The sequence below is a fragment of the Staurois parvus genome, unplaced genomic scaffold (genome assembly GCF_062004578.1).
Source record: "Staurois parvus isolate SC_StPar_1 unplaced genomic scaffold, SC_StPar_1.0 ptg000132l, whole genome shotgun sequence".
Classification (NCBI taxonomy): domain Eukaryota; kingdom Metazoa; phylum Chordata; class Amphibia; order Anura; family Ranidae; genus Staurois; species Staurois parvus.
Window position 1 is genome coordinate 3,749,257 of NW_028317928.1, and position 27,133 is coordinate 3,776,389.

A 27,133-nucleotide genomic window follows, 5' to 3' on the forward strand; every position below is an offset into this window, starting at 1 on the left:
TCTAATTTTGTTACCTGTATAAAAGACACCTGTCCACAGGAGCAATCAAACAATCTGATTCCAAACTCTCCACCATGGCAAAGACCAAAGAGCTGTCCAAGGATGTCAGGGACAAGATTGTAGACCTACACAAGGCTGGAGTGGGCTTCCAAACTATTGCCAAGCAGCTTGGCGAGACGGTGACAACAGTTGCTGCAATCATTCGCAAATGGAAGAAACACAAAACAACTGTCAGTCTCCCTAGGTCTGGTGCACCATGCAAGATCTCACCTCGTGGAGTGTCAATGATCATGAGAACAGTGAGGAATCATCCCAGAACTACACGTGAGGATCTTGTCAATGATCTCCAGGCAGCTGGGACCACAGTCACCAAGAAAACAATTGGTAACACACTACGCCGACAAGGATTGAAATCCTGCAGTGCCCACAAGGTCCCTCTGCTCAAGAAAGCACATGTCCAGGCCCGTCTGAAGTCTGCCACTGAACATCTGAATGATGCAGAGGAGGACTGGTGGAAAGTGTTGTGGTCTGATGAGACCAAAATCGAGCTCTTTGGCATCAACTCAACTCGCCGTGTTTGGAGGAGGAGGAATGCTGCCTATGACCCCAAGAACACCATCCCAACTGTCAAACATGGTGGTGGAAACATTCTGCTTTGAGGGTGTTTTTCTGCTAAGGGGACAGGACAACTGCACCGCATCAAAGGGACGATGGACAGGGCAATGTACCATCAAATCTTTGGTGAAAACCTTCTTCCCTGAGCCAGGGCATTGAAAATGGGTCGTGGATGGGTGTTCCAGCATGACAAGGACCCAAAACACACGGCCAAGGCAACAAAGGAGTGGCTCAAGAAGAAGCACATTAAGGTCCTGGAGTGGCCAGTCTCCAGACCTTAATCCGATTGAAAATCTGTGGAGGGAGCTGAAAGTTCGAGTTGCAAAACGTCAGTCACCAAACCTTAATGATTTGGAGAGGATCTGCCAAGAGGAGTGGGCCAAAATCCCTCCTGAGATGTGTGCAAACCTGGTGGCCAACTCCAGGAAACGTCTGACCTCTGTGATTGCCAACAAGGGATTTGCCACCAAGTACTAAGTCATGTTTTGTGAAGGGGATCAAATACTTATTTCCCTCATGAACATGCAAATCAGTCATCATTTGTTAGACATGCATTTCTGCTGAGTTTTTTGTTGCTATTCTGTCTCTCAGTGTTACAATACACCGAACATTCGATTTTTAGACCGATCATTTTTATGTGAGTGGGCAAACATTCAACATCAGCAGGGGATCAAATATGCATTTCCTTCACTGTATGCTTAAAATCCTGGTTTATTATTTCTTCTCTACATTTATAACATTTGTATCATGTGTATTTTGATAATGATTTTTTGGTTAATATTCTGTCTCTTTCATTTAAAATACACCTATGATAAAAATGATAGACCCTTCATTTCTTTGTAAGTGGGCAAACTTACCAAATCTGCAGGGGATCAAATCATTATTTTCCCCACTGTATATTTATTATTAGTTGTTTTAATTTTTTTTTTCTGCCAGCTGTGTCCCTATGTGGAGGTATCCCTTCACTTTTCCCCCGTAGAAAGTGAGAGAAATGTGCTTGTAGACCATTGTTCCCATGACCCCCATTGGAAGATTTCCCCCTCTATCCTTGTTTTATTTATTTATTTTAGGCACTTATATAGCGCCGTCAATTTACCCAACACTTTTACATATTTATCTTTCTCTCTCTCTCTCTTTATTTATATATTGTACATTCACATCAGTCCCTCACCCTCAAGGGGCGTACAATCTAAGGTCCCTAACTCACATTCATACATACACATACTATGGACAATTTAGACAGGAACCAATTAACCTACCAACATGTCTTTGAAGTGTGAGAGGAAACCGGAGTACCCGGAGGAAACCCACGCATGCACAGGGAGAGCAGGCAAACTCCAGGCAGGTGGTACCATGGTTGGGATTTGAACCAACAACCCCAGTACTGCCAGGCGGAAGTGCTAACCATTTAGCCACTGTGCTGCCCAGTGTTCTGGTGACAACTGACATTTTTGGATTTTTCCCATCACTTTCAGACATGGTCATCAGAACAAATAGAGAGGTTAAATCTCCCCAGCTCCCCCTGTGCTACCTGAAACGAAAAAAAAATGTATTTTTTAAATTTTGAAGGTTGACATTTCTGAAAATCGATCTATTCCTATTTCCTCACGATTTCTTTTCTCCCCCCCAGATGGACGATATAGAAGGTGCAGTTTGGAGAAGAGCCTTGAAACCTCAGATAGTGAAATAGAAAGTGTTGATTATCCATCAATTCGTTCTCCACCACCTCGCAGTATAGATCGGTCATCTGAGTCCTCTACACGTTTTCCGGATCAGTCGCCTCCCTTCAGCCATCACACAGCCGGTAGAGGTGGTGGAACATTCCCCTGTTCTGAGTGTGATGAATATTTTGCACAAGGAGAGGACCTCACCTCACGCCTTGAAGCTCACGCAATAGAGAAGCCATACTCATGTGCGGAATGTGGGAAAGGCTTTGGCAGAAAATCGCACCTCGCTTGTCACCAGAGAACTCACACAGCCGAGAAGCCGTTTTCCTGCCCCGAGTGTGGCAAGCGTTTTACCCAGAGGGGGAACCTAATTTCACATCAGAAGGCTCACTTGGAGGAGAAGCTGTTTTCATGTCCCGAGTGCGGGAAACGCTTTTCCCGGAAGGAGCAACTTCTCCGCCACCAGACATCTCACACGGGCGAGAAGCACTTCTCGTGTTCGGAGTGCGGGAAGTGTTTCACCGAAACCCGATACCTTCTTTCACATCAGAGGACTCACACAGGGGTGAAGCCGTATTCATGCTCCGAGTGTGGGAAATGTTTTTCTTGGAAGTCCGTTCTTATCAGGCACGAGAGGACCCACACAGCAGAGAAGCCATACTCGTGTTCTGTGTGCGGGAAATGTTTTTCCCAGGGAGGAAGCCTCATTTCTCACCAGAGGACTCACACTTCCGAAAAGCCCTTCCCGTGTTCTGAATGTGGAAAGTGTTTTACCCAAAGGACTACTCTCAACTCGCATCAGATGACTCACACTGGGGAGAAGCCCTACTCCTGTCCAGAGTGCGGGAAGTGTTTTTCCCAGCGAGCCACTCTTATTGCACACCAGAGGATCCACACAGCAGAGAAGCCGTTTTCCTGTTCGGAGTGCGGTGACTGCTTTTCTCGGAAGTCATCTCTCATCCGACACGTGCAAAGGTCGTACAAGGAGAAGCTACATGTATGTTCTGAATACAGGAAATGTGTTCGTGAAAGGTCAGGAACGGCTAAACGTGACGCAACTTACAAAGGCGACGGCTTGCATTCATGTTCCGACTAATTTTGAGACTGTGCTACATTTATATCTCGTAAATGAGATTCCTTACAATGTTGTGAGTGTAGTTAATCCCCCCCCACCCTCAAAAAAAAAATGTATTACAGCTTGCTAGATCCTGTGGCTGCATTCGTTTTTTTTTTTAGGCTTTTGTCCTTTATTTCACCCTGTTAATGCTAACATTAAGGTGGATCTGAAGGCTGAAAGTTTTTTTACCTTCTATGTGCAGCTCCCCCCCCCCCCCCCATTACTTACCTGAGCCCGATCTCAATCCAGCGATGTGCTCTGTACATGAGAGCAGCAAATTACTTGGCTCTCTCCCTCCTCATTGGCTCAGAGACAACTGCAGGAGCCATTGGTGACCCCTGCTGTCCATCCCAACCAGTGCTGTCATTCATAGTGCCAGTGCTTTGTACATGAGAGCAGCCGCTTGCCCGGCTCTCTCCTTCCTCATTGGCTCAGAGACAACTGCAGGAGGCATTGGCGACCACTGCTGTCTATCCCAACCAGTGCTGTCATTCATAGTGGCAGTGCTTTGTGCATGAGAGCAGCTGCTTACCCAGCTCTCTCCTTCCTCATTGGCTCAGAAACAGGGGCTTAGGAGCGAGCACACACAAGTGCCTCCATAACAAGTGGCTTGCTATAGGAACACTCAGCAGTGGGGAAGGAGCCCCCAAGAAGAGGAGGTTTGGGGTTGCTCTGTGCAAAACCATTACACAGAGCAGGTAAGTATGACATGTCTGTTAAAAAAAAAAATAAAATAAAATCAACAAATAAAATTGCCTTTATTATTATACAGTATTTATATAGCGCCAGTAGTTCGCTCAGCGCTGTACATTACAATGGGAGACAATACATGAGACAGTACAATAACAATGCAATGCGATACTAGAGGGGTTCGAGGGCCCTGCTCCTTGGAGCTTACAATCTAGGAGATTGTAGTATCACTTTAACACACTTCCTGTCCTAGAGCTGACCAAGCTAACTTGCACTACTGTGCCTACAGAGGAGCAGTGTTGTCACCCTTGGACAGGAAGTGTTTTAGGACTACAGAACACCTCCTCCTCTCTCTCATATTCATAACATAAGGATGTGTTCAGATGTACACAGAGATGAGCTGCGCAGGGCTGGAAATGCCAGTTGAGATTTCAGTGTAGCACAGCCTGTGTGCACAGGAGGTTTTGCACTCACCGGATTTCTGGCAGGATCATCAGCCTATCAAACTTTGAGCTGCTGCGACTGAATGGTGCTGGATGGTGCACCTAGTAGTATATATATTTAGGGTCAGTTGTGTATTTAGGTTTTGTGCTGCCCTAGGCAACACAAAAAATCTGCTGCCCCATACTCCACCCCCTGCCTACGCCGCCCCTCACCCGACACCCCCCTGAAGTAACAGATCCAAGTGTTCCCAGGATAACAGACATCTTTGGTGCTGTAGCAAGACCTCCCCAGGAACTGAGGGTGCTGGTGCTCTCCTAGGCACAATATGCTGCTTAAGGCTGAAAACTAAAGCGTCTTGCAGACCCACTGCATGGGTTATCTGCCATTTAGGTCTATGGGTTTTAAAAAAAAAACACCTTTTACTTACCTGATTCTCTGCCCCATGCTGTTAGGCTGGTCCCTACAGCCTCTTCTTCCCCATGCTCCAGCATTCTAAAGTTTCCTTAGGCTGGTGCAGGGTTCATAGCCCTGCACTGGACGCAAAGATGCTGAGGAACAGAGCATTGGGATGCTACTTCTGCTGGGAGAGCAGAGGATCAGGTAAGTAAAATGCTTTAACCTTCCCTAGATCAGGGGTGTCAAACTGACGGCCCTCCAGCTGTTGCAAAACTACAAGTCCCATCATACCTCTGCCTTTGGGAGTCATGCTTGTATCTGTCAGTCTTGCGATGCCTCATGGGACTTGTAGTTTGGCAACAGCTGGAGGGCCGCCAGCTTGACACTCGTGCCCTAAACAGACACAAGCAATCAACCTTTGCAGTGCAGGCCCAGCCCCATTGCATGGGAAGAGTCTTAGATTTACTAGAGTTGGGCTTTAAAATCAATAGGAGGATGTGAGGAGGAAGTTGCTTAAAACATGATGCTAAAAGTAGTAGCAGACTGCAGGCTGATCATACCTGTAAAGAACTGCTAGACAAGGGATGGGGACCTGGAGACTCCTGGGGCCTCAACAAACTGTCACTGAGTGGTGGACCATGAGGGATAGCAATGGTAAGCACATGCTTCCCAAAGTTACAGAGCATAAGAAACCCCTGTACTTCACAAGGGACCCCAACAATGAAGTTCACACAGTCATGACCTTTGGGTTCACCCCACTGGCAGCAGTGACCAGGTGATGGGCAACCAAAGCAAAATACCAAATCGGCTGCAAATGGTCTGTAAACCCCTTCTGATATCATCCATTGTGTGCATTAAGGTGTAAAAAAAAAAAAAAAATCCTTCTGTGTGCAACAGCTCCCCCAACCATCTCGATCCAGCGGTGTGCACGAGAGCAGCAGCTCTCCCGAGTCTCTTCCTTCTGGAAGCCACGCTTCGTTTGTGAATGGACAAACAGAGCAGTGGCTCGAGAGGGAAGAACAAGACAACATAATTAAAGTTGTACAGAATGTATGGATACAAAAGATAAAAACCATAACACAAAGCAATAATCACATTTACTTCCTTCATACCCCCTCAGTATCACATGTTTAGATTTTGCCAGTATTATACCTACAGTATGTGATTACCTATACAAAGGGCAACAGCCTCGAGCATAGACTATAAAGCTTCAAGGGAGCTGGAATCCTCTATACCAGGGGTCTCCAAACATTTCAAAGGGCCGGTTTATGGTCCTCCAGACTTTGAGGGCTGGAGTATGGCCAGTGGGGATGGAAAATGTTTCAGGTCCAGCATAAGTGAGAATAAACATGGCCTCAGGGATGGTGGTCAGTAGGAGGAAGTGTAGTGCCCCATCATTGGTATTAGTGGGAGGAATAGTGCCCCATCATTGGTGTCAGTGGGAGGAATAGTGCCCCATCATTGGTGTCAGTGGGAGGAATAGTGCCCCATCATTGGTATTAGTGGGAGGAATGGTGCCCCATCATTGGTGTCAGTGGGAGGAATAGTGCCCCATCATTGGTATCAGTGGGAGGAATAGTGCCCCATCATTGGTGTCAGTGGGAGGAATAGTGCCCCATCATTGGTGTCAGTGGGAGGAATAGTGCCCCATCATTGGTGTCAGTGGGAGGAATAGTGCCCCATCATTGGCGTCAGTGGCAGGTATAGTGCCCCATCATTGGTATCAGTGGGAGGAATAGTGCCCCATCATTGTTATCAGTGGAAAAAATAGTGCCCCATTGTTGGTGTCAGTGGGAGGAATAGTGCCCCATCATTGGTATTAGTGGGAGGAATAGTGCTCCATCATTGGCAGGTATAGTGCCCCATCATTGTTATCAGTGGAAAAAATAGTGCCCCATTGTTGGTGTCAGTGGGAGGAATAGTGCCCCATCATTGTTATCAGTGGGAGGAATAGTGCCCCATCATTAGTATTAGTGGGAGGAATAGTGCCCCATCGTTGGTGTCAGTGGGAGGAATAGTGCCCCATCATTGGTATTAGTGGGAGGAATACTGCCCCATCATTGGTATTAATGGGAGGAATAGTACCCCATCATTGTTATCAGTGGGAGGAATAGTGCCCCATCATTGTTATCAGTGGGAGGAATAGTGCCCCATCATTGGTGTCAGTGGGAGAAATAGTGCCCCATCATTGGTGTCAGTGGGAGGAATAGTGCCCCATCATTGTTATCAGTGGGAGGAATAGCGCCCCATCATTGGTATCAGTGGGAGGAATAGTGCCCCATCGTTGGTATCAGTGGGAGGAATAGTGCCCCATCGTTGGTGTCAGTGGGAGGAATAGTGCCCCATCGTTGGTGTCAGTGGGAGGAATAGTGCCCCATCGTTGGTGTCAGTGGGAGGAATAGTGCCCCATCATTGTTATCAGTGGGAGGAATAGTACCCCATCATTGTTATCAGTGGAAAAAATAGTGCCTCATTGTTGGCGTCAGTGGGAGCAATACTGCCCCATCATTGGGAGGAATAGTGTCCCAAGGGCCAGATAAAGGCTAGCAAAGGGCCACATCCGGTCCTCGGGCCACAGTTTGGATATCCCTGCTCTACACGTTCCGTGGGAACCAGCCAGCTTCAGGAGGAGGGAGGGACAGGAATAAATCACGGAAAGGTTTCTTCACAGTGAGAGCTGTGAAAATGTGGAATAGACTCCCTCAAGAGTTGGTTGTGGCCAGCTCAGTGTGTTGCTGTAGGAAAGTCCTGGATTCTTTCTTAGATACACAGAATATAACTGGATATAACATTCATAGGGAAAGTTGATCCAGGGAATGTTCGATTGCCTCTCGGGGGATCAGGAAGGAATTGTTTCCCTTGCAGGAGCAAATTGGATCCTACTTTGCTGGGTTTTTTGCCTTCCTCTGGATCAACTGTGGGTGTATGATTATAACTTTCTTTTTTTTTTCATGGTTGAACTGGATGGACTTTTGTCTTTTTTCATCCAGACTAACTCTGTAACTATGCAAATCTGCAGATGTTATGAGAATCATACGTGTTACAGAGATGACAATGATATTCAGATACAATTTACAACATCCTGATCAGTTATTACACTCACTACATTCATGTTTAATAAAGAAGATAGGGCTCAATTCAGAATGTTTTACACAAGCGTAAGACACTTTTTTTTTTTTCAGCCATGTGACCGTGATTTTCAAATCTCATTGGACTAAACAGAAAATAACTGTCACTTTAAAAAAAAATCCTTATGCTGGTGTGTTAAGATTGTGAATAAAGCCTGTTGCCTTTTCTTTCCCATCCATTGCCTTCAGGTTATACTGCCACCTACAGAAGGACTGGATGCTGGCAAACAAGAAAACTGTAGGCCAGTCCTTGATGACCCCTCCTACTACCAGCATTTCCCTTTAATTCATTTAACACCAGGCATCTGCAACACAATATTCTATAATTGTGTGGCAAATCAGCCTAGTCTATCCACAAACTGATCTGGTTGACACCAAGCACCAGGCTTTCTCTGGCTTGGTGGCTCAGAAATCTGGCTTCGGAGACGAAGTCCTTCCCATCTCATGATAGATTCCAGTTGGTCAGGCTGGAGGGGAGTCTTGGGCACCTTGTCACTGAAGGTGACTTGGTCATTAAAGAAATCTCCTCTCCTGATAAAACACCTAGGAGCCTCCGGAGAATTGGCTGTCCCTTTAACGTTGGGCCAATCTGTTGGAAAGCCATCTAAATCCAGCTTTAGTCAGGCAATGCAACGTCTGTGGTAAACATCAAGTATGAGGGAGGAACCGGAAAACTCACTGCAGCAAGTGAAGTAGAATGGATCCTGTCCTGGGCAGAACTTCTAGTTCCAGTCTTGCCGGCTATGTACATTTCAGCTGTAGACAATTGGCAGACAGATTTCCTTAGATGGCAGTGTCTGGACCCCGGAGAGTGGTCTCTACACCCAAAGGTGATGCAGGACCTGTTCTACAGGTGGGGAACACCAGTGGTGGACCTTCTGGCCTTTGGGCTCAGCAATGACCCGGAAAAGTTTATGTCTAGGTACAGGGATCTACTGACAAGCAGTGGATGTCCTGGTGGCTCCATAGGAGTCCTATGTATTTCCTCCCCTGAAACTTTTTTCTTGTCTGCTTTACAGGATTGGGAGTATTGCGGTGATCCTCTTTGCTCCAGATTGACCCAGGCAGATGTGTTGTGCTGACCTGGTCAGACTTCTAGCGGACACACCATGGGCCCTACCAGACCGTATTGCTGGAGGTGGCCATTTTATTGAAGCCCATGAGCAGCAGTAAATCTTAAGGCTGGCGGCAGATCGGCCTCTACCTTTTTGGCACAATAAAGAGCAACTGAGCATGTGCAGAGCAGGGTGAGACTGCATATTTCTGGATTTTAAACAGCATAAGCACTTATTTTTAATATTTTACAGCTATACCTGCAAAAATGGCTGTCCTGAAGTCATCCAGCAAGACTACACTTTCTGACTAAAGTTCCTTTTTAACACCTTCCCGCCCAGCCAGGGGCAGACTGACAACTCATGGGGCCCCCAGGGAATAGGGAATCATGGGGCCCCTGTGTCCTTGCCCAAACTCAAAAAAGCCCATGAAAAAGGTACCAGGGGCATCTCATGGGGCCCCCTACTGACCCCGGGCCCTCAGGCAGTGCCCGAGTTTCCAAATGGTCAGAGCGCCCAGCCTATAGCAGATTAACAGCCAGGCGGGACACTCACCATTGTGACTGGGCATCATATGGCGTCAAAATGAGCCGGCCGCGGGGCCACGCAGCTGCGCAATCTGTCATCAGCTCTGTCTACGGGACATAGCTGATGACATATCAATACATCGACCCATTGCCTGTGTCATGTGACCGCTGTGACCAATCACAACAGATCACATGTCAACTGTATACAATGGTTGGCTTCCTGTCATGCCATCCATTGTATACAATTATGTTGCTAGCTTTGACTGATCAAGACAGTCACATGATACAGACGGCCAATCACAGCCCATTTGTATCATGTGATCAGCTTTGCCCAATCACAGCTAATCACATCAAAAGACTGAATGAATCAGTTTCATTAAGTAACAATGATTGTAGGCGGCAGTGGGGAGTGAGCGGCTCTAGCTTTCGGCTAGGTCCCGCTCCCCGACCTCCCTAGTGACCCTCAGGAACTGACCCACCAGAGTCTGGAGGGACGTGGAACAGAGCCCGGAGAGCCAGAGATGGGAGCCGGACGAAGGTTGCAGTGAAGCGCCGGCCCCTCCGGTGCTTCGTGAGAGAGGGATCTGGACGGCTGGAAGACGAAGGTGACGTAGCGGGGGCGTGTGACAGCCGCGGAGGACCTCTGGGAGAAGAGGAAGCCGGCCGGCCGCCTGACTGACAGGGAGATACCGGCTTAGGTTACTGGCTCTCTGTCGCCCACAACCCCCGGCTAACTGCTGCCTACAAACCCCGGCTACCTACTGTCTGTAGCCCCCGGTTTACTCCTGCCTGGGGCCCCCGGCCAGCTGACTGTTCGATCCTGGGCCAGGGAGACACGGGAGTGCCACGAGACCCACCCTGCATCCCTTGGATGAAATCCAGACAGAAAAATTGAGCTACAGCGTTGGAAGCCCAGAGGAACCCCCCCCCAGGACAGAGTTGTTGTGAAGGCCCTCCACCCAAACTTGGAGCTACCGTCCTGGGAAGAGAAGGGTGAGTGAGAGCTGCTGGGGGTCTATTGTCTATTGTATAGTTGACTCCTGAGTGACATTGGGGACCAAGGGGTTAAGGAGGAGAGGGGAGGATTCCCTGGGTTCAGAAGAGAAGAGTCCCACATGCCCCTAGGAGAGCATAAGCAAAATTAGTAAACCTGTCTGGATCACAAATCATAAGGGAGAGGTACAACTCCATCTAGAGAATATAGAAGACAAAAGACTTATAGAGGATATGAAGAATAAAGGTCCTAAGGGAGCAGGGCTCAAAGGGTCTCAATCAGGCACGATAAAGAAATTTACATCATATGGAAACATTACGCCAGAAAGGGCCCAAAGCGCAAGTGCTAAAGGGGAAATGGACACTAGCTCAGGAAACAGTCCGAGACTGGGTATGAACAGCAGTTGTAGCCAACAAATAGCGGATGGCTTGGGAAAAAAAGAACTTGATGGTGAACTACAAGTACCGAATAAGAAGGAGATGATAGAAATGTTTCAAAGTTTGGAGAAAACGATAAAACATGAAATGACAGCTATTCGAAACGACTTAGGCCATCTGCTATCGAGAATGGAAGAAACAGAGGAGAAAGTCAAAACCCAGGCCCAAACCATAGATAATCTAAGGAAAAAAATAATCCATTTGGAGAAAACCCAGAAAAAATTGTTCTATAGGATGGAAATTCAAGAAAATAAAGAAAGAAGGTGTAACCTTAGGGTGCGAGGAATTCCAGAGTCTGCAAAAGGGGAAATATTATATGAACTAGTTTATAAAATCTTAAACTCCATAAGAGACAGACCTGAAACAGACGTGATTGAACTGGATAGAGTGTTCAGAATAGGAAAATTTAAACAAGATACTGAGAGGGAAGGATCGAGAGATATAGTTGTCCAGTTCCAGAAATTTGGGGTCAAAAATGAGATTTGGAAGAAGATCAAGGGAAGATCGTTAATTAAGTATGGAGATTTGACTATTCAAATTTTTGCGGATTTAACATCAGAGACTCTATGGAGAAGGAGATCCCTGAGACCCCTGTTAGAGCAAATGAGAAAACAGAATGTGCAATATAGATGGGGTACTTCGGCATCTCTAATTGGCTGGAAAAATGGGGTCACAGCATACCTGAGATTCCCGGAGGAACTGAGAGATTTTTGTGATAGACTGGATTTGCAAAGAATGGAGATAACTGGGTGGGAAGAAGAAGAAGAAAAAGGAGATACGGATGATACAAGACAGGAGGACTGGCAGCGGGTCGGGGGGAGGGAGGTTCTGGGGTTGGGGAGAAAGGGGAGGGAGAATTAAGTAAAATATATGCTTTTTTTTTTTTCTCTCTCTTTTTCCCTTGCCCCCCTTGTATCCCCCTTGTTGAAGTGGAAGTCCATCTGGAAGCTCCAGTTAAGGGGGAGAAGTAAAGGTTATTGCTGAGCCTAGTTGATAGAGAAAGGGGAGCTAGGGAGTTCGGAGGAGAGGTGAGCCGTCCATGGGCGGAGCTTACGCCCAATATTTTAAATCAACTGTGGAAACAGCTCCACAAATGATTTGTAGGCAGTTTATAAGCCTAAAAATGGGTAGGGGAAAAATAAGAGAGGGGGGGCGGGGGGGGGGGGGGGGGGAGACGGGGGTTGGGTGGGGGGGAGGGGGGGGAGGGGTGGTGCGGCTAATATTCTGCAAGATATTCGGGCCTAATAGGAGGAGACGAATTAGAAGTGAGAGAGACAGAATCAAGAAGGATGGAAGAAATACTGTTTATAACATATAATGTGAATGGGTTGAATTGTCCTGGGAAAAGATTTAAGTTGTTTAAAGAGTTACATCACAGGGCAACGTCAGTTGTATTTCTACAGGAGACACATTTTGAGATAGAATCAAATGTGAAATTAAAATCCAAATATTATCCAACATGGTATTACGCTGACTCTCCAATCAAAAGAGCAAAGGGGGTGGCAATAGGATTGGCAAAGAATATGAGATTTGAGTTGGAAGATAGAAAGACTGACCCGGAAGGGAGATTCCTGTTTTTGAAGGGTAAACTACAGGGAATTGAATGTACACTAGCCAATATATATTGCCCCAACAAGAAACCTGAGATCTTTTTGAAGGGTTTGTTAAAAAAATTGATAGACTTTAAAAAAGGGCGTTTTATAATAGCAGGAGATTTAAATCTTTGTATGGACCCACAAAAGGATGCAACCTCCCTTGTGCAGAGAGAGGGGGGTAGGTCTCTGAGAGCCTTGAAGAAGGCGATCCACGAGTACCAACTGGTGGACACCTGGAGAATGATGCATATGAAAGACAGAGACTATACCTTCATCTCTAATGCACATGAGATATACTCGAGACTGGATTATATTCTAATAGATCATCAACTCATTGAAATGCTGGTTAAAATAGAAATAGAGACAAGAACTTTTTCGGACCATGCCCCAGTCATAATGAAAATAGGATGGGGGAAAAGGTGGATGGGAGGTTTAGGATGGAGGTTAAATGAGGCTCTTCTCTTGGATGAGGATATTGTGCAGAAGATCAGGGAAGAGATTAAGGTATATTTCAAGGAGAATGAGACAGAGGAAGTATCGACAGCCACAGTATGGGAAAGTCATAAGGTATATATAAGAGGAATCTTGATTGCGATGGGAGCAAGGAAGAAAAAAGAAAGAAGAGAGAGGGTTAGTGGACTTTTAAAGGAAATCCTGAAGTTGGAGCAGATACATAAGAAGAAAATAACAATAGAAACAAGACAGAAGTTAATGGATAAAAGAGACGAATTAGAGAGATTGATGGAAGAGGAGAGGAGAAGAGTATATAACAAGGTATTGGGTGAAAGATATAGATGGGGTGATCGACCAGGAAAATACTTAATGAGAGCCCTGAATAAAAAGAAAAACAGGAATTATATAGAAAAGATAAAAAGCCCTAAGGGGGAGTTGGTCCACTCAACTAAAGAAATCATTAAAGTATTCACGGAGTACTATAGAAAGTTGTATAACATCAGCCACCAAGGTTCACCAAAAGAAATTAGAGAAGGTATTAATGAAAAAAGGATGATATATTTAAAAAATGCGGGATTGCCAAAGCTCAGTGAAACACAATTGAACTCCTTGGACGCAGAAATTTCCCAGGAAGAAATAGAAGTAGCATTAAGAAGTACAGGGGGAGGGAAAAGCCCAGGCCCGGATGGTTATACAGTTAAGTACTATAAAAAATTTTGTGAAGTACTGTTACCAAAGTTAAAGAAATATATGAATGACTTGGGAGGTGGGATGGAGGGGAGGAGGGAACCCTTTCAGGCCCATGTCGTTCTCATTCACAAGGAGGGAAAAGATCCTTCTCAGTGCTCTAGCTACAGACCAATTTCATTATTAAACACTGATACCAAGTTGTACGCAAAGGTCCTAGCAAACAGGCTGAAAGATCTAATGCCCGAATGGATCCATGGAGACCAGGTGGGCTTTGTCCCGGGGAGAGAGGGTAGAGACAATGGGTTGAGAACTTTGATGCTTATTCAGAAAAGTAGAAAAGGGAAAGCCCCGGTGGTGCTCTTGTCAATTGATGCCGAAAAGGCGTTTGATAGAGTGGACTGGGGCTTTATGATGGACAACTTGGAAGTGTTGGGGATTGGAGAGAGAATGCGTGAGTGGATAGGTAAATTATATAGGGAGCCCACCGCAATCATCACGGTAAATGGGGAGAGGTCGGAATCCATCGGGATGTCCAATGGAACAAGACAAGGATGTCCATTGTCTACCTTGCTGTATGTTTTGACATTGGAACCCCTGCTATCAATAATAAGGAATAGTGGAGCGATAAAGGGAATACAGTTAGAAAACATAGAACATAAAGTAGTGGCCTTTGCGGACGACCTACTGTTTTATGTAGGCAACCCCGAATAACACTACCAAGTATAATGAAGATCCTGAAGGAATATGGTGAACTATCAAATCTAAAAATTAACCCAACAAAAACAGAGATTCTGAACATTAATATACCAAAGAGCGAAAAAGAAAAGCTACAAAAAGAATTCCCCTTTATCTGGAGAGAAAAAGATATAAAATACCTAGGAATAAAACTTGCTACCTCATATAAACAACTGTATAGATTAAACTATATTTCCCTGATAAATGAGACTAAAGACGAACTAAAAAGATTAGAAGGAGGAAATCCATCATGGTTAGGACGCATAAACCTAATTAAAATGGTAATTATACCTAAAATACTCTATAGATTTCAAATGATCCCAATCAAACTCCCAGAGGCGTTTTTTAAGATAATGAGAAGAATGTTAACAAGATATATATGGAGGAATAAAAAACCAAGAATATCATATGAAACACTAAGTAGGACTAAAGAGAAAGGGGGGATGGGACTACCTGATGTCAAGAGATATTACAAAGCTGTAATTTTAGCAAGTATTTATGATTGGACTTTTAACTATAAGGGGAAAAGTTGGGTTAAAATAGAAAACGAACTGAGTGGAATTAATTTGAGTAAGATGATATGGGTTCCAGCACATTATAGAAGAATTAAAGAAAGCACAAGCACTTACACTTTAAATGTGTTAAGGATATGGGATAATTTACATAAACACATGAAATGGGAATTCAATTCTATATTAATGCCTCTTGCAAACACAGAGTATTTCCCTCCAGGAAAGGATGAGATATCAGGGAGATGGTTTAAAAAGGAAGATACCCAATTGAGAGACGTATTGGTAGAGGGGGAATTGAGAACATTTAAAGAATTAAAAGAGAGGGGAGGAGATATGTTTACTAAAATAGATGAGTGGAAATATCAACAATTAAAATGTTTTATTGGAACTCTCCCAAAACCCTTGAGATTAAAAAAGGAGTGGAATATGTTTGAAAGGCTATTAGAAACACGTCGAGATGGGAAACACGGTGTTACAAAAATTTATAGAATACTCACAGAATTAGACACAGACACAAAGTTAATTTTTATAACAAATTAGGAAAGAGATATGTAGGTGGTGATAGATGAAGATCAACAGAATAAGATATTTAGATTAGTACACGAGAGTGTTAGTATGAAAGACGTTGAGATTAACTATAAATGTTTGACACGATGGCATATTACACCGAGCACTGAGCACAGGATGAGGGGGGAGAATTCAAAAATGTGTTGGAGAGGATGTGGGGAGGAGGGCATGGTGTTTCATATTTGGTGGCAATGTCCAAAAATTCAGGTTTTCTGGAAGACAATAGTCAATTTAATAGAAATAATAACTGGAAATAACATAGGATTAGACCCAACCATGTGTCTCCTACATAATGTTGAGACAACAGTAAATAAATACAAAGAATCAGGCGTATGGTACTACTTAAGTGCTGCAAAAGGGTTGATTCCCAAGTTTTGGTGGAAGACAGAGGTGCCGACGGAGGAGGATTGGATCAATAGGGTAAACCAGATTAGTAGAATGGAAAAATCTTATTATATTCAGGAAGACAGGTTGAAATTATACTACTCGCGATGGGAAAAATGGGAAAAATCAGGATTGAAAGAGAAATATAGAAAACTCTAAACTAGGAAGTTATTTAAAGTTATTGGGCCTTGAGAGATTGGAGATCTTGCAGAGGGGAGGGAGGGGGGAAGGGGGGAAAAGGTGGGTTGGGAGGGAAGGGAAAGAAAAGAGGTAAATAGGAAGGACAAAGTAGAAATGTATGGATTATTTATATGTATTGTGTCTCTTCTTATAGAAATTTTGTAATAACATGAAAAATTAATAAATATTTAAAGTAAAAAAAAAAAAAAAAAGTAACAATGATTGTAAATATCAATGAAATCCATTGGTATAAGCAATCATAATGTGTTAAAAAAAAAAAAAAATCCTGATCACTTGCCCAGAGTAGTTCAGTGTTACTATGGTAACATTGTATCGCTTTGGTCACAGTGTGCTGAAAAATAAAACAGTAAAAAAAAAGAAAAAATATAATAAAAAATAAAAAAATAATAAACATTTGAAAAAAATATACAAATTCAATTATTATTATTATTTTCACCAGAGAAATGTAGCAGAATACATTTTGACCTAAATTTATGAATAAATGTTATTTATTTGCAACATTTTATAACAGAAACGAAGAAAAATGTTTTTTTTTTTCAAAAGTTTCAGGTGTTTTTTGTTTTATTTAGCAAAAAATAAAAAAAACTCAGTGGTGATTAACCATTTCAATACCGTGCAATTTTACACCTTCCTGCCCAGGCCATTTTTCAGGTTTCAGCGCTCTCACACTTTGAATGACAATTGCGCGGTCATACAACACTGTACCCAAACTAAAATTTTATCATTTTCTTCACACAACTAGAGCTTTCTTTTGGTGGTATTTAATCACCGCTGGGGTTTTTATTTTTTGCTAAATTAACAAAAAAATACCAAAAATTTTGAAAAAAAAAACACATTTTTCTTTGTTTCTGTTATAAACGTTTACAAATAAATAATTGTTCTTCATAAATTTAGGCCAAGATGTATTCTGCTACATGTCTTTGGTGAAAATAACCCAAATTAGGATGTATTATTTAGTTTGTAGGAAAGTTATAGAGTTCACAAACTATGGTATATATCTGAAAATTGATCAATCCTGAAGTACTGACAGCCAATCTAATTTCTTGAGGTCCAAGAATGTCAGAATAGTACAGATATCCCCAAATGACCCCTTTTAGCAAAGTAGACAGTCCGACGTACTTCATAAGAGGCATGGCGAGTTTTTTGAAGTTGTATTTTTTTTGTTATAATTTTTCGGAAAATGAAAAAATTAAAAAAATTATTTTCACTATTTTTTTTTTTTTACATACTTTCACCAGTGCAGTACAGCGTCATCATATAACTGGCATGGCGGTGATCAGGGACACTGACTGGTGACAGTATGAAAAAAAAAATATATATATATTTTTTTAATTTTTTTTATTTTTTTATTATTTTTAATTTTTTATTACTTTTTTTAAATTTTTTTTAAGATTTTTTTTCATATTTTACTATGACCAAAGTAGTACAATGTTACCATAGTAACATTGTACTACTTTGGGGAAGTGATCAGTATTTTTTTTTTTTTTTTTACACAATTTGCTTATAGCAAAGTATTACTTTGCTATAAGCAAGCATTTACCTGAATGAAATCGATTCATTCAGCTTTTTTTTTTTTTTTTTTTTTTTGTGCTTAGCTGTGATTTGGTCACAGCTAATCACATGACATGTGCATGTGATTAGCTGTGACCATTCACAGCTAGGCACTAGTATACAATGGATGGCATGAATGAAGCCATCCATTGTATACAACTGTCATGTGACCTGCTGTGATTGGTCACAGCAGGTCACATGGTACCAGCAACGGGAGGCGGTACTCGGATCTGTCATCGACCGTGTCCGAGGTGCACAGCCGGTGACAGATCGCGCTGCTGCGCCGCTCTGCAATAACGCAAACTGCGCATGTGCGGGAGCACGCCAAATGGTGTGCACCCGGAATGCAGCAACACATTTGAAGCCGCCAAACGGCCATTGGCCGGGCGGCTAATGGTTAAATATCACCAAAAGAAAGCTCTATTTGTGTGAAAAAAACTGTCATATGGGTACAGTGTTGCATGACCACACAATTGTTATTCAAAGTGCGACAGCGCTGAAAGCTGAAAATTGGCCTGGGCAGGAAGGAGGTATAAGTGCCCGGTATTCAAGTGGTTAACTTGTCCCCTATTTACATTTTTGGGTACCTCTTTTTTGCAATTTCTTAATTGATATTTATTTAATTTATTTGGGGTTAGATTGGGATGAGTATGCAAACATTGGAACCATGGCCATCAGATTGAGATGAGTATACAAACATTGGAACCATGGCCATCAGATTGAGATGAGTATACAAACATTGGAACCATGGCCATCAGATTGAGATGAGTATACAAACATAGGAACCATGGCAATCAGATTGAGATGAGTATACAAACATCGGAACCATGGCCATCAGTTTGAGGTTAGTATGCAAACATCGGTACCAATCACTCATTGTGTTCATTCAGGAAAGGAAGGGGCTGGTAAATTTGACATATTTTCTGGACCCTACCCCCACTAGCTATCCTGGAGTATCCTATTGTGTGATGGGTACAGTGGGGGGGGGGGGGGGGGTGCAATTACTGGAAACGATCCCCTGTATAGTTCCCCCTGCAGGAGCTGAAAGCCAGTGGAAGTTAGAGAAGAAGCCAACTTTCAGCTGCTGCAGTGAGAGTCATACAGAGGATTGGTTCCTGTAATTGCCTCCAGTGCTGATCACCCTTCCTGCCCACATCCGATTCACCAAGTCTTCTCATAAGGGCTCTACTTCTGTTGCCAGTTACAAGGCTGGCAGGGAGGTCGACGTGTTGTTCTGTCCCGTGTGTGGTGAGAGTTTTACCGGGAAGGCAGAACTTATATCACACCAGAGACATCACACCAAAACAAACCCTTTCTTCTGTCCTGAGTGTGGTAAATGTTTCACCCAGAAAGAAATCCTCATCTGCCACCAGAGGTCCCATGTGGGAGAGAAACCATATAGGTGTCCTGAGTGTGGGAAATGTTTCACCCGGAAAGAAACCCTCATCTGCCACCAGAGGTCTCATTTGGTAGAGAAACCATATAGGTGCCCTGAGCTATAGCCCTGAGCTCTGTTCTTGCTTCTTGACTGATGATCTGCAGGTGCCAGCGAGCGACCAGGCCTTTAGGTTTGACCTCATGTTATATGATTTTGGTAAATCTAAAGAAAAATTGTACAAGCAAATTGTATAATGTGTGGCCAACCTTACAGTCGGTAGGATTCGTGCCTTGTGCTGAGGTCTTCTCTGTCCTCATATGTCCATGACTCCACAGGTCCCATGAGGCATTGTCAGACTGGCAGTTACAAAGATGACGCCATAGGTCCCATGAGGCATTGCAAGACTGGCAGTTACAAGGATGACTCCACAGGTCCCATGAGGCATTGTCAGACTGGCAGTTACAAGGATGACTCCACAGGTCCCATGAGGCATTGTCAGACTGGCAGTTACAAAGATGACGCCACAGGTCCCATGAGGCATTGCAAGACTGGCGGTTACAAGGATGACTCCACAGGTCCCATGAGCCATTGCCAGACTGGCAGTTACAAGGATGACTCCACAGGTCCCATGAGGCATTGCAAGACTGGCAGTTACAAGGATGACTCAACAGGTCCCATGAGCCATTGCAAGACTGGCAGTTACAAGGATGACTCCACAGGTCCCAGGTGGCATTGCCAGACTGGCAGTTACAAGGATCACTCCACAGGTCCCATGAGGCATTGCAAGACTGGCAGTTACAAAGATGACTCATGTGCGCCCCTCACTGTGGCACTGGCTGTGATTGTACACCGCGGGAGCCTGCCAGCAAGTCCCAGCCAATGATTCATACCCAGAGCTCTGTGTTGACAATCAACACAGGACTCTGTACAGGGACTCTGTACAGAGGGAAGAATCTCTCTGTTTCTCATCCCTGCAAAGCAAGGATGAGAAACTAAGAGATCATTAGTAAAAAGCTGCACACTTTGCACACAATACACAGTTAGGCACCCATTTAACCCTTGATCGCCCCAGATGTTAACCCCTTCTCAGCTCATGTCATTAGTACACTGACAGTGTATAGTATTATCACTGATCACTGTATTAGTGTCACTGGAGATGTCAATGGCAGTTAGTTCCCACCCAGTGTCAGTTAGTGGCAGATTGCCTGCCACACTATCACAGTCCCACTATAAGTCACTGATCACCGCCATTAGTAGTGTAAAAAAAAAACAATTCCAGTATATATACCATCATTTGTAGCACCAATCTGATTTGGCGCCTAGAGTTGGTCGAATAACAGGTCCCCCACCGCAACCCCCCCAGCTGGCCTTTGTGGTTCCTCCCACTGACCCCTAATCACTGCAGGACACAACAGTAACATGGGGGTTGCTGGGATGAACCACAGAGGCCAGTGGGGTACACACACTTACACATGCCTAGAACTGTGGAATCAGATTGATGGCAGGGCCTATTCATATGGACACTGACTACTGCTCCTCTATAAAGCGATCTGCACTCAGATTGCTTTTCAGAGGCATTGTATTGCCTCCTCGCCATCTGTTTTAACCCCTTGGACCCCACACCAGTGCATCACAACCACAGTTGCAGAGCGGCGCCATTCGCTTGAATAGGTTACGATTGGCAAATAATGGGCGGGGGGTATACATCCTGCCACAGCCGCATATGGAAGCATCGCAGCTGTGGCAAGTATACAACCCCGGCTGCTGCATCTACAGCTAAAGGGTGGCAAAAACATGGCTCAACCGCGGTGCTTTACCGCCTCCCCCCAACCATGAATGAGCCAATGAGCTGCAAGCATTGTATACTATCTCTTTCTTTACAGGTTAGTGCCTTTTTGTTGCTCCCCCTGCCAGAACAACTGGTTGTTATGAAGCCAGCACCCGCCAGCATCCTTAACAACAAGTAACTAGTTGTTACATTGCCAGCACCCGCCAGCATTCATAACCAGTGAATAGCTGGTTGCTAAGTTTCCAGCACCTGCCAGCGTCCTTAATAACCAGTGAATAGCTGGTTGTTAAGTTTCCAGCACCTGCCAACATCCTTAACAACCGGTGAATAGCTGGTTGCTAAGTTTCCAGCACCTGCCAGCGTCCTTAATAACCTGTGAATACCTGGTTGCTAAGTTTCCAGCACCTTCCAGCATCCTTAAAAACAGGTGAATAGCTGGTTGCTAAGTTTCCAGCACCTTCCAGCATCCTTAAAAACAGGTGAATAGCTGGTTGCTAAGTTTCCAGCACCTGCTAGAGCCCTTAATGACCGGTGAATAACTGGTTGCTAAGTTTCCAGCACCTTCCAGCATCCTTAATAACAGGTGAATAGCTGGTTGCTAAGTTTCCAGCACCTTCCAGCGTCCTTAATAACCGGTGAATAGCTGGTTGCTAAGTTTCCAGCATCTGCCAGCGTCCTTAACAACCGGTGAATAGCTGGTTGCTAAGTTTCCATCACCTGCCAGCGTCCTTAACAACCGGTGAATAGCTGGTTTTTAAATTGTCTGCACCTGACAGAGTCCATAACCAGTGAATAACTGGCTGTTAATTTTCCTGGAACTTTCAATTTGATTGCAAAGGACACGGCTAACTTCCATTCTACTTGTACACATTGATGAAGCATTTTTTTTAATTTATCACCATGCACACCATTTTAATGATATACTCTAATTCTGCTGTAATAGACACATAATTAACAGTCTAGCTCACATTAATTACCAATCAGCACTGAGCAGCTGTATTATCTCTATTCTCCTTCCACTTCCGCTCTGTGGCTCTAGAGCCCTTGCTGTATGTGTTCCACGGCTGCTTCCTGGTTGCCATAGAGACGCCCAGCAACGAGGCCAAACAGCTACAGCTCTCTAAACCTCTGTAAAGCCAGAACCGCCACTAGAGGGCGAACGTCCGCTATGTGAGAGCAGGAAGTGTCCTCAGTGCAAGAGGGGCGGCGGCCATGTTGTTGTAGTCCAGAGGAGAAAAGGAGCAGTAGCAGTATCAGAACCCTCCTGGAGGAGTGGAAGACTGGAGAATGTGTGGCCAGTGAGGAGGAGGTAATAATGTCTTCTTATTATGAGAGAAGGGGGTCCCAGCACTCTCTATGGACTAGCTGGGGGCAGAGGTCATGTGACCTTGCCATGTAAACACAAGGCAGACACTGGTGTGTGACTGGACAGTTCTTATTCTTTATCAATTCTATTATGATTTTCATAGTATAACGAATGGTATTAGAAGACCAAGTAACTCGCCTGATTGCCATGTTAATCTCCTCTAATATGGTGATATAGACCTGTTGTACTTCCTTCCAATGTTCCCCCCCGCACGGCGCTTTCCCGCTCCACCTCTCGTATTCTCAGCAATATCAGATGATGTAAAAGCCGGACCGAAAAATGGGACTCCAGAATAATTGCACGGTGATCGCGGTGGGAAAGAGTTTAGCCAGACACATTACAGTCTGTACAATCTCCTTTAGATATACCAACGACTATGTAGTACAAGGGCCTGCGTGATTAGATACAAATTGATTGGATAGTTTAGGTGGGACCTCAAATAGTTTTGGTAACTCAAAGGACACTTTCACACTGGCGTGAATTAAAAACGCGATATCCATTTTTTCATGCGTTTTATGGCTGGTCGCTGATTGTTAGGAGTCGGCACCTGCTGGCATCCTTAGCAACCAGTAAATAGCTGGCTGTTAGGATCTGGCACCCGCCAGCATCCTTAACAACTAGTGAATAGCTGGTTGGACATGAGCCAGCACCCGCCTGCATCCTTAACAACAGGTAAATAGCTAGTTGTTACGTTGCCAGCACCAGACAGCATCCATAACCAGTGAATAGCTGGTTGTTATGAAGCTGGCACCCGCCAGCATTCTTAACAACAGGTAAATAGCTAGTTATTAAGTTGCCAGCTCCTGACAGCATCCATAACCAGTGAATAGCTGGTTGCTAAGTTTCCAGCACCTGCCAGTGTCCATAACAACCAGTGAATAGCTGGTTGTTTTGAAGGCGGCACCCGCCATCATCCTTAACAACAGGTAAATAGCTAATTGTTACGTTGCCAGCACCGGACAGCATCCATAACCAGTGAATAGCTGGTTGTTATGAAGCCGGAACCCGCCAGCATCCTTAACAACAGGTAAATAGCTAGTTGTTATGTTGCCAGAACCCAACAGCATCCATAACCAGTGAATAGCTGATTGCTAAGTTTCAAGCACCTGCCAGCATCCATAACAACCAGTGAATAGCTGGTTCTAATGGAGCCGGCACCCGCCAGCATCCATAACCAGTGAATAAGCTGGTTGCTAAGTTTCCAGCACCTGCCAGCATCCTTAATAACCAGTGAATAGCTGTTTGTTAAGAAGTTGACACCCACCAGCGTCCTTAACAACCGGTGAATAGTTGGTTGTTAAGTTGTCAGCACCTGACAGCATCCATAATCTGTGAATAGCTGGTTGTTACTTAACAAGGAGTGAATAGCTGGTTGTTAAGGAGCCGGCACCCGCCAGTGTCCTGAACAACCGATGAATAGCTGGTTGTTTTATTTCCGGCACCCACCAGCATCCTTAATAACCAGTGAATGGCTGGGTGTAAAGAAACCAGCACCCGCCGGTGTTGCCTTCCTCCCTGGACCTAGAAGTTCCTCAATCTGACATAGATATTCAACCAGCTATTCACTGGTTAAGGACTCTGGCTTGTGCCACCTCCCTTACAACCAGCTGTTCACCGGTTGTTAAGGACGCCAGTGGATGCTGCCTCCTTAACAGCCAGTTGTTCACTGGTTGTTAAGGATGCTGCCACCAGCCGCTTCCTTAACAACTAGAATTTTTAAAAAAAAGAAATTGCCTCTGACCGCAAAAAACAACCACAAAATGCAACCTTGGTGCATTTTTTGGTGTGTTTCCATTGACTTAAAATGGAGGGTGCATTTTTGGTGCGCTTTAAAAAAAAAAAGCACCCCAAAGATGCGACATGTAGGACTTTTGAAAACACAGCGCAAATGCAGTGCAGCAATGTGAAACATTACATTGGAATTAAAGGGGAATCTGTTTGATGCACTTTTGTCACTCTAGAAAAGTGCGTTCTAGCACAGCAAAAGCACACCAGTGTGAAAGGGCCTTAAGAGAAATTGATTAGAGATTGTACAATCAGTTTGTATATGTATGGTAACAGACAACAAATAGCCTTTCACTGGTTGGTTATTTACCCTGGGTTCAAACTGATGCGGTGCAGAATTTGCAGCGTTTTCTGTGCGAATTCCGCACCACATCAGAATCGCACCCCGTTCCTGCGAACTGCTGCAGGTGTGTATATTAAGTTAACAACACCCTGAAATCATTCCGCAAAACGCGGTGCGATGTGCAGAATGGGATTGCATGGGTGTGAATACCCATGCGATCCAATTCTAGTGCGGACCCAAAAAATGGTCCTGTACCTTTTTGGTGTGGATACGGTGTGATTTGAGCCATACAAAATGTATGGCTCCAATGGCACCGCACACAATTTGCATGTGATTTGCACAGGAATGCGGTGCGGTTCCTGTGCGAATCACATGCGATGTACCGCACCACACATATGTGAACCCAGCGTTAAAGATGAAAACTTAAATGTTTTCCTTTGGGCAATGTCCCAATGTACACCTACATAAGGGTCATTTTTGCCTTTAGAGATAGAAGCAGGGACATTATTATCTATTTCTCTTATTCTTTATGTATATATTGACTTTTAATCCTTAGAAACAAGTTTTTCTCCCAATTGCAGGTAAAAAAAACCCCTATATCTAGAGGTAGGAGCATGTAGAAGGACACAAGGATCTGTAGAAGGATGGAGAACCGGCCTCCCCTCACATCACCGGGTAAGAGGAGACTTTAATTTCTTGTATTGAGGATCCACCTAGATACACACATCCTCTGATATAAAGACATAGAAACAATGGATTCAGTCAGTGTGTGTGTTTCCTACAGATGGATCCAGTAATGGGAACCCACCAGAGAAATGTCCCCGTCCTCTGTATTCCCGGGACTCCACACAGGAACATCAGGAGATCCCTCAGGAGGATCAGGAGATCCCTCAGGAGGATCAGGTATGTTGGGTTGAGGATTTTCTCAAATAATATAGTTAGGGTTGCCACCTCATCCCTTTAAACCCGAGCACATATTAATGACACGGGTTCTGAGGCTAATTAAATACACATAAGGCACTAAGTGAGTTTAACGACTACATTTATTAGCCACAGAACCTGTGTTATTAATGTGTTCGGTTTTAAAGGGATGAGGTGGCAACCCTACTATAGACCCTCTCTCTTCCGCAAGTCATGTTGGGATCAGGATCTAGAGACTTCTGTCAACCCTGAGGATTGGAGCAAGGTCTGGTCATCTGTAGCTAAATGCTCTTCCAACACAACTAGGATGGAAGCTGCTTACAAGGTCCTCCTGAGGTGGTCTTGGGTTCCGGTCCGCATTGCAGGTTTAAACCCTTCTTACAGTGATCGATGTTTCAGAGGATGCAGCCAACATGAAGATGTGGTCCGTACTTGGTGGTCCTGCCCACGCCTAACCAGATTTTGGTCTTGGGTCTTTGATTGGGTTGCCACCTCATCCCTTTAAACCCGAACACATATTAATGACATGAGTTCTGAGGGTAATTTATTGCAAATAAGGCACTGAGTGAGTTTAATGACCACCTTAATCAGCCACAGAACCTGTATAATTATTGTGTTCGGTTTTAAAGGTTTGAGGTGGCAACCCTATTATAGACACTTTCTCTTCCGCAAGTCAAGTTGGAAACAGGATCTAGAGACTTCTGTCGACCCTGAGGATTGGAGCATGGCCTGGTCATCTGTAGCTAAATACTCTTTCAACACAACTAGAATGGAAGCTGCTTATAAGGTCCTCCTGAGGTGGTCTTGGGTTCCGGCACACATTGCAGGTTTAAACCCTTCTTACGGTGATAGATGTTTGAGACGATGTGGCCAACATGAAGATGTGGTCCATTCCTGGTGGTCCTGCCCACGCCTAACCAGATTTTGGTCTTGGGTCTTTGATTGGGTTGCCACCTCATCCCCTTAAACCCGAACACATATTAATGACATAGGTTCTGAGGGTAATTTAATGCAGATAAGGCACTGAGTGAGTTTAATGACCACCTTAATGAGTCACAGCACCTGTGTCATTATTGTGTTCAGTTTTAAAGGGATGAGATGGCAACCCTACTATAGACCGTCTCTCTTCCGCAAGTCAAGTTGGGAACAGGATCTACAGACTTTTGTCGACCCTCAGGATTGTAGCAAGGCCTGGTCATCTGTAGCTAAATGCTCTTCCAACACAACTAGGATGGAAGCTGCTTATAAGTTCATCCTAAGGGATGAGGTGGCAACCCTATTATAGACCCTCTTTCTTCTGCAAGTCAAGTTGGGAACAGGATTTAGAGACTTCTGTCAATCCTGAGGATTGGAGCAAGGTCTGGTCATCTGTAGCTAAATGCTTTTTCAACACAACTAGGATGGAAGCTGCTTATAAGGTCCTCCTAAGGGATGAGGTGGCAACCCTACTATAGACCCTCTCTCTTCTGCAGGTCAAGTTGGGAACAGGATCTAGAGACTTCTGTCAACCCTGAGGATTAGAGCAAGGCCTGGTCATCTGTAGCTAAATGCTCTTCCAACACAACTAGGATGGAAGCTGCTTATAAGGTCCTCCTAAGGGATGAGGTGGCAACCCTATTATAGACCCTCTTTCTTCTGCAAGTCAAGTTGGGAACAGGATTTAGAGACTTCTGTCAATCCTGAGGATTGGAGCAAGGTCTGGTCATCTGTAGCTAAATGCTTTTTCAACACAACTAGGATGGAAGCTGCTTATAAGGTCCTCCTAAGGGATGAGGTGGCAACCCTACTATAGACCCTCTCTCTTCTGCAGGTCAAGTTGGGAACAGGATCTAGAGACTTCTGTCAACCCTGAGGAT

At 44.4% G+C, this 27,133-nt stretch overlaps 1 protein-coding gene across 1 annotated transcript in view; it reads left to right on the plus strand.

The window, feature by feature from the left end:
• Positions 1–27,133, plus strand: part of LOC149466187 (uncharacterized) — a 50,774-nt gene that overhangs the window by 8,346 nt on the left and 15,295 nt on the right. Inside the window, exons 4-9 of the mRNA XM_089672714.1 lie at positions 2,246–3,367; positions 7,949–8,087; positions 18,957–19,224; positions 21,017–21,096; positions 24,997–25,031; positions 25,141–25,259. Of these exons, the coding sequence (XP_089528840.1) occupies positions 2,246–3,367; positions 7,949–8,087; positions 18,957–19,224; positions 21,017–21,096; positions 24,997–25,031; positions 25,141–25,259 (1,763 nt within the window). The remainder of the gene's footprint in view (positions 1–2,245; positions 3,368–7,948; positions 8,088–18,956; positions 19,225–21,016; positions 21,097–24,996; positions 25,032–25,140; positions 25,260–27,133) is intronic.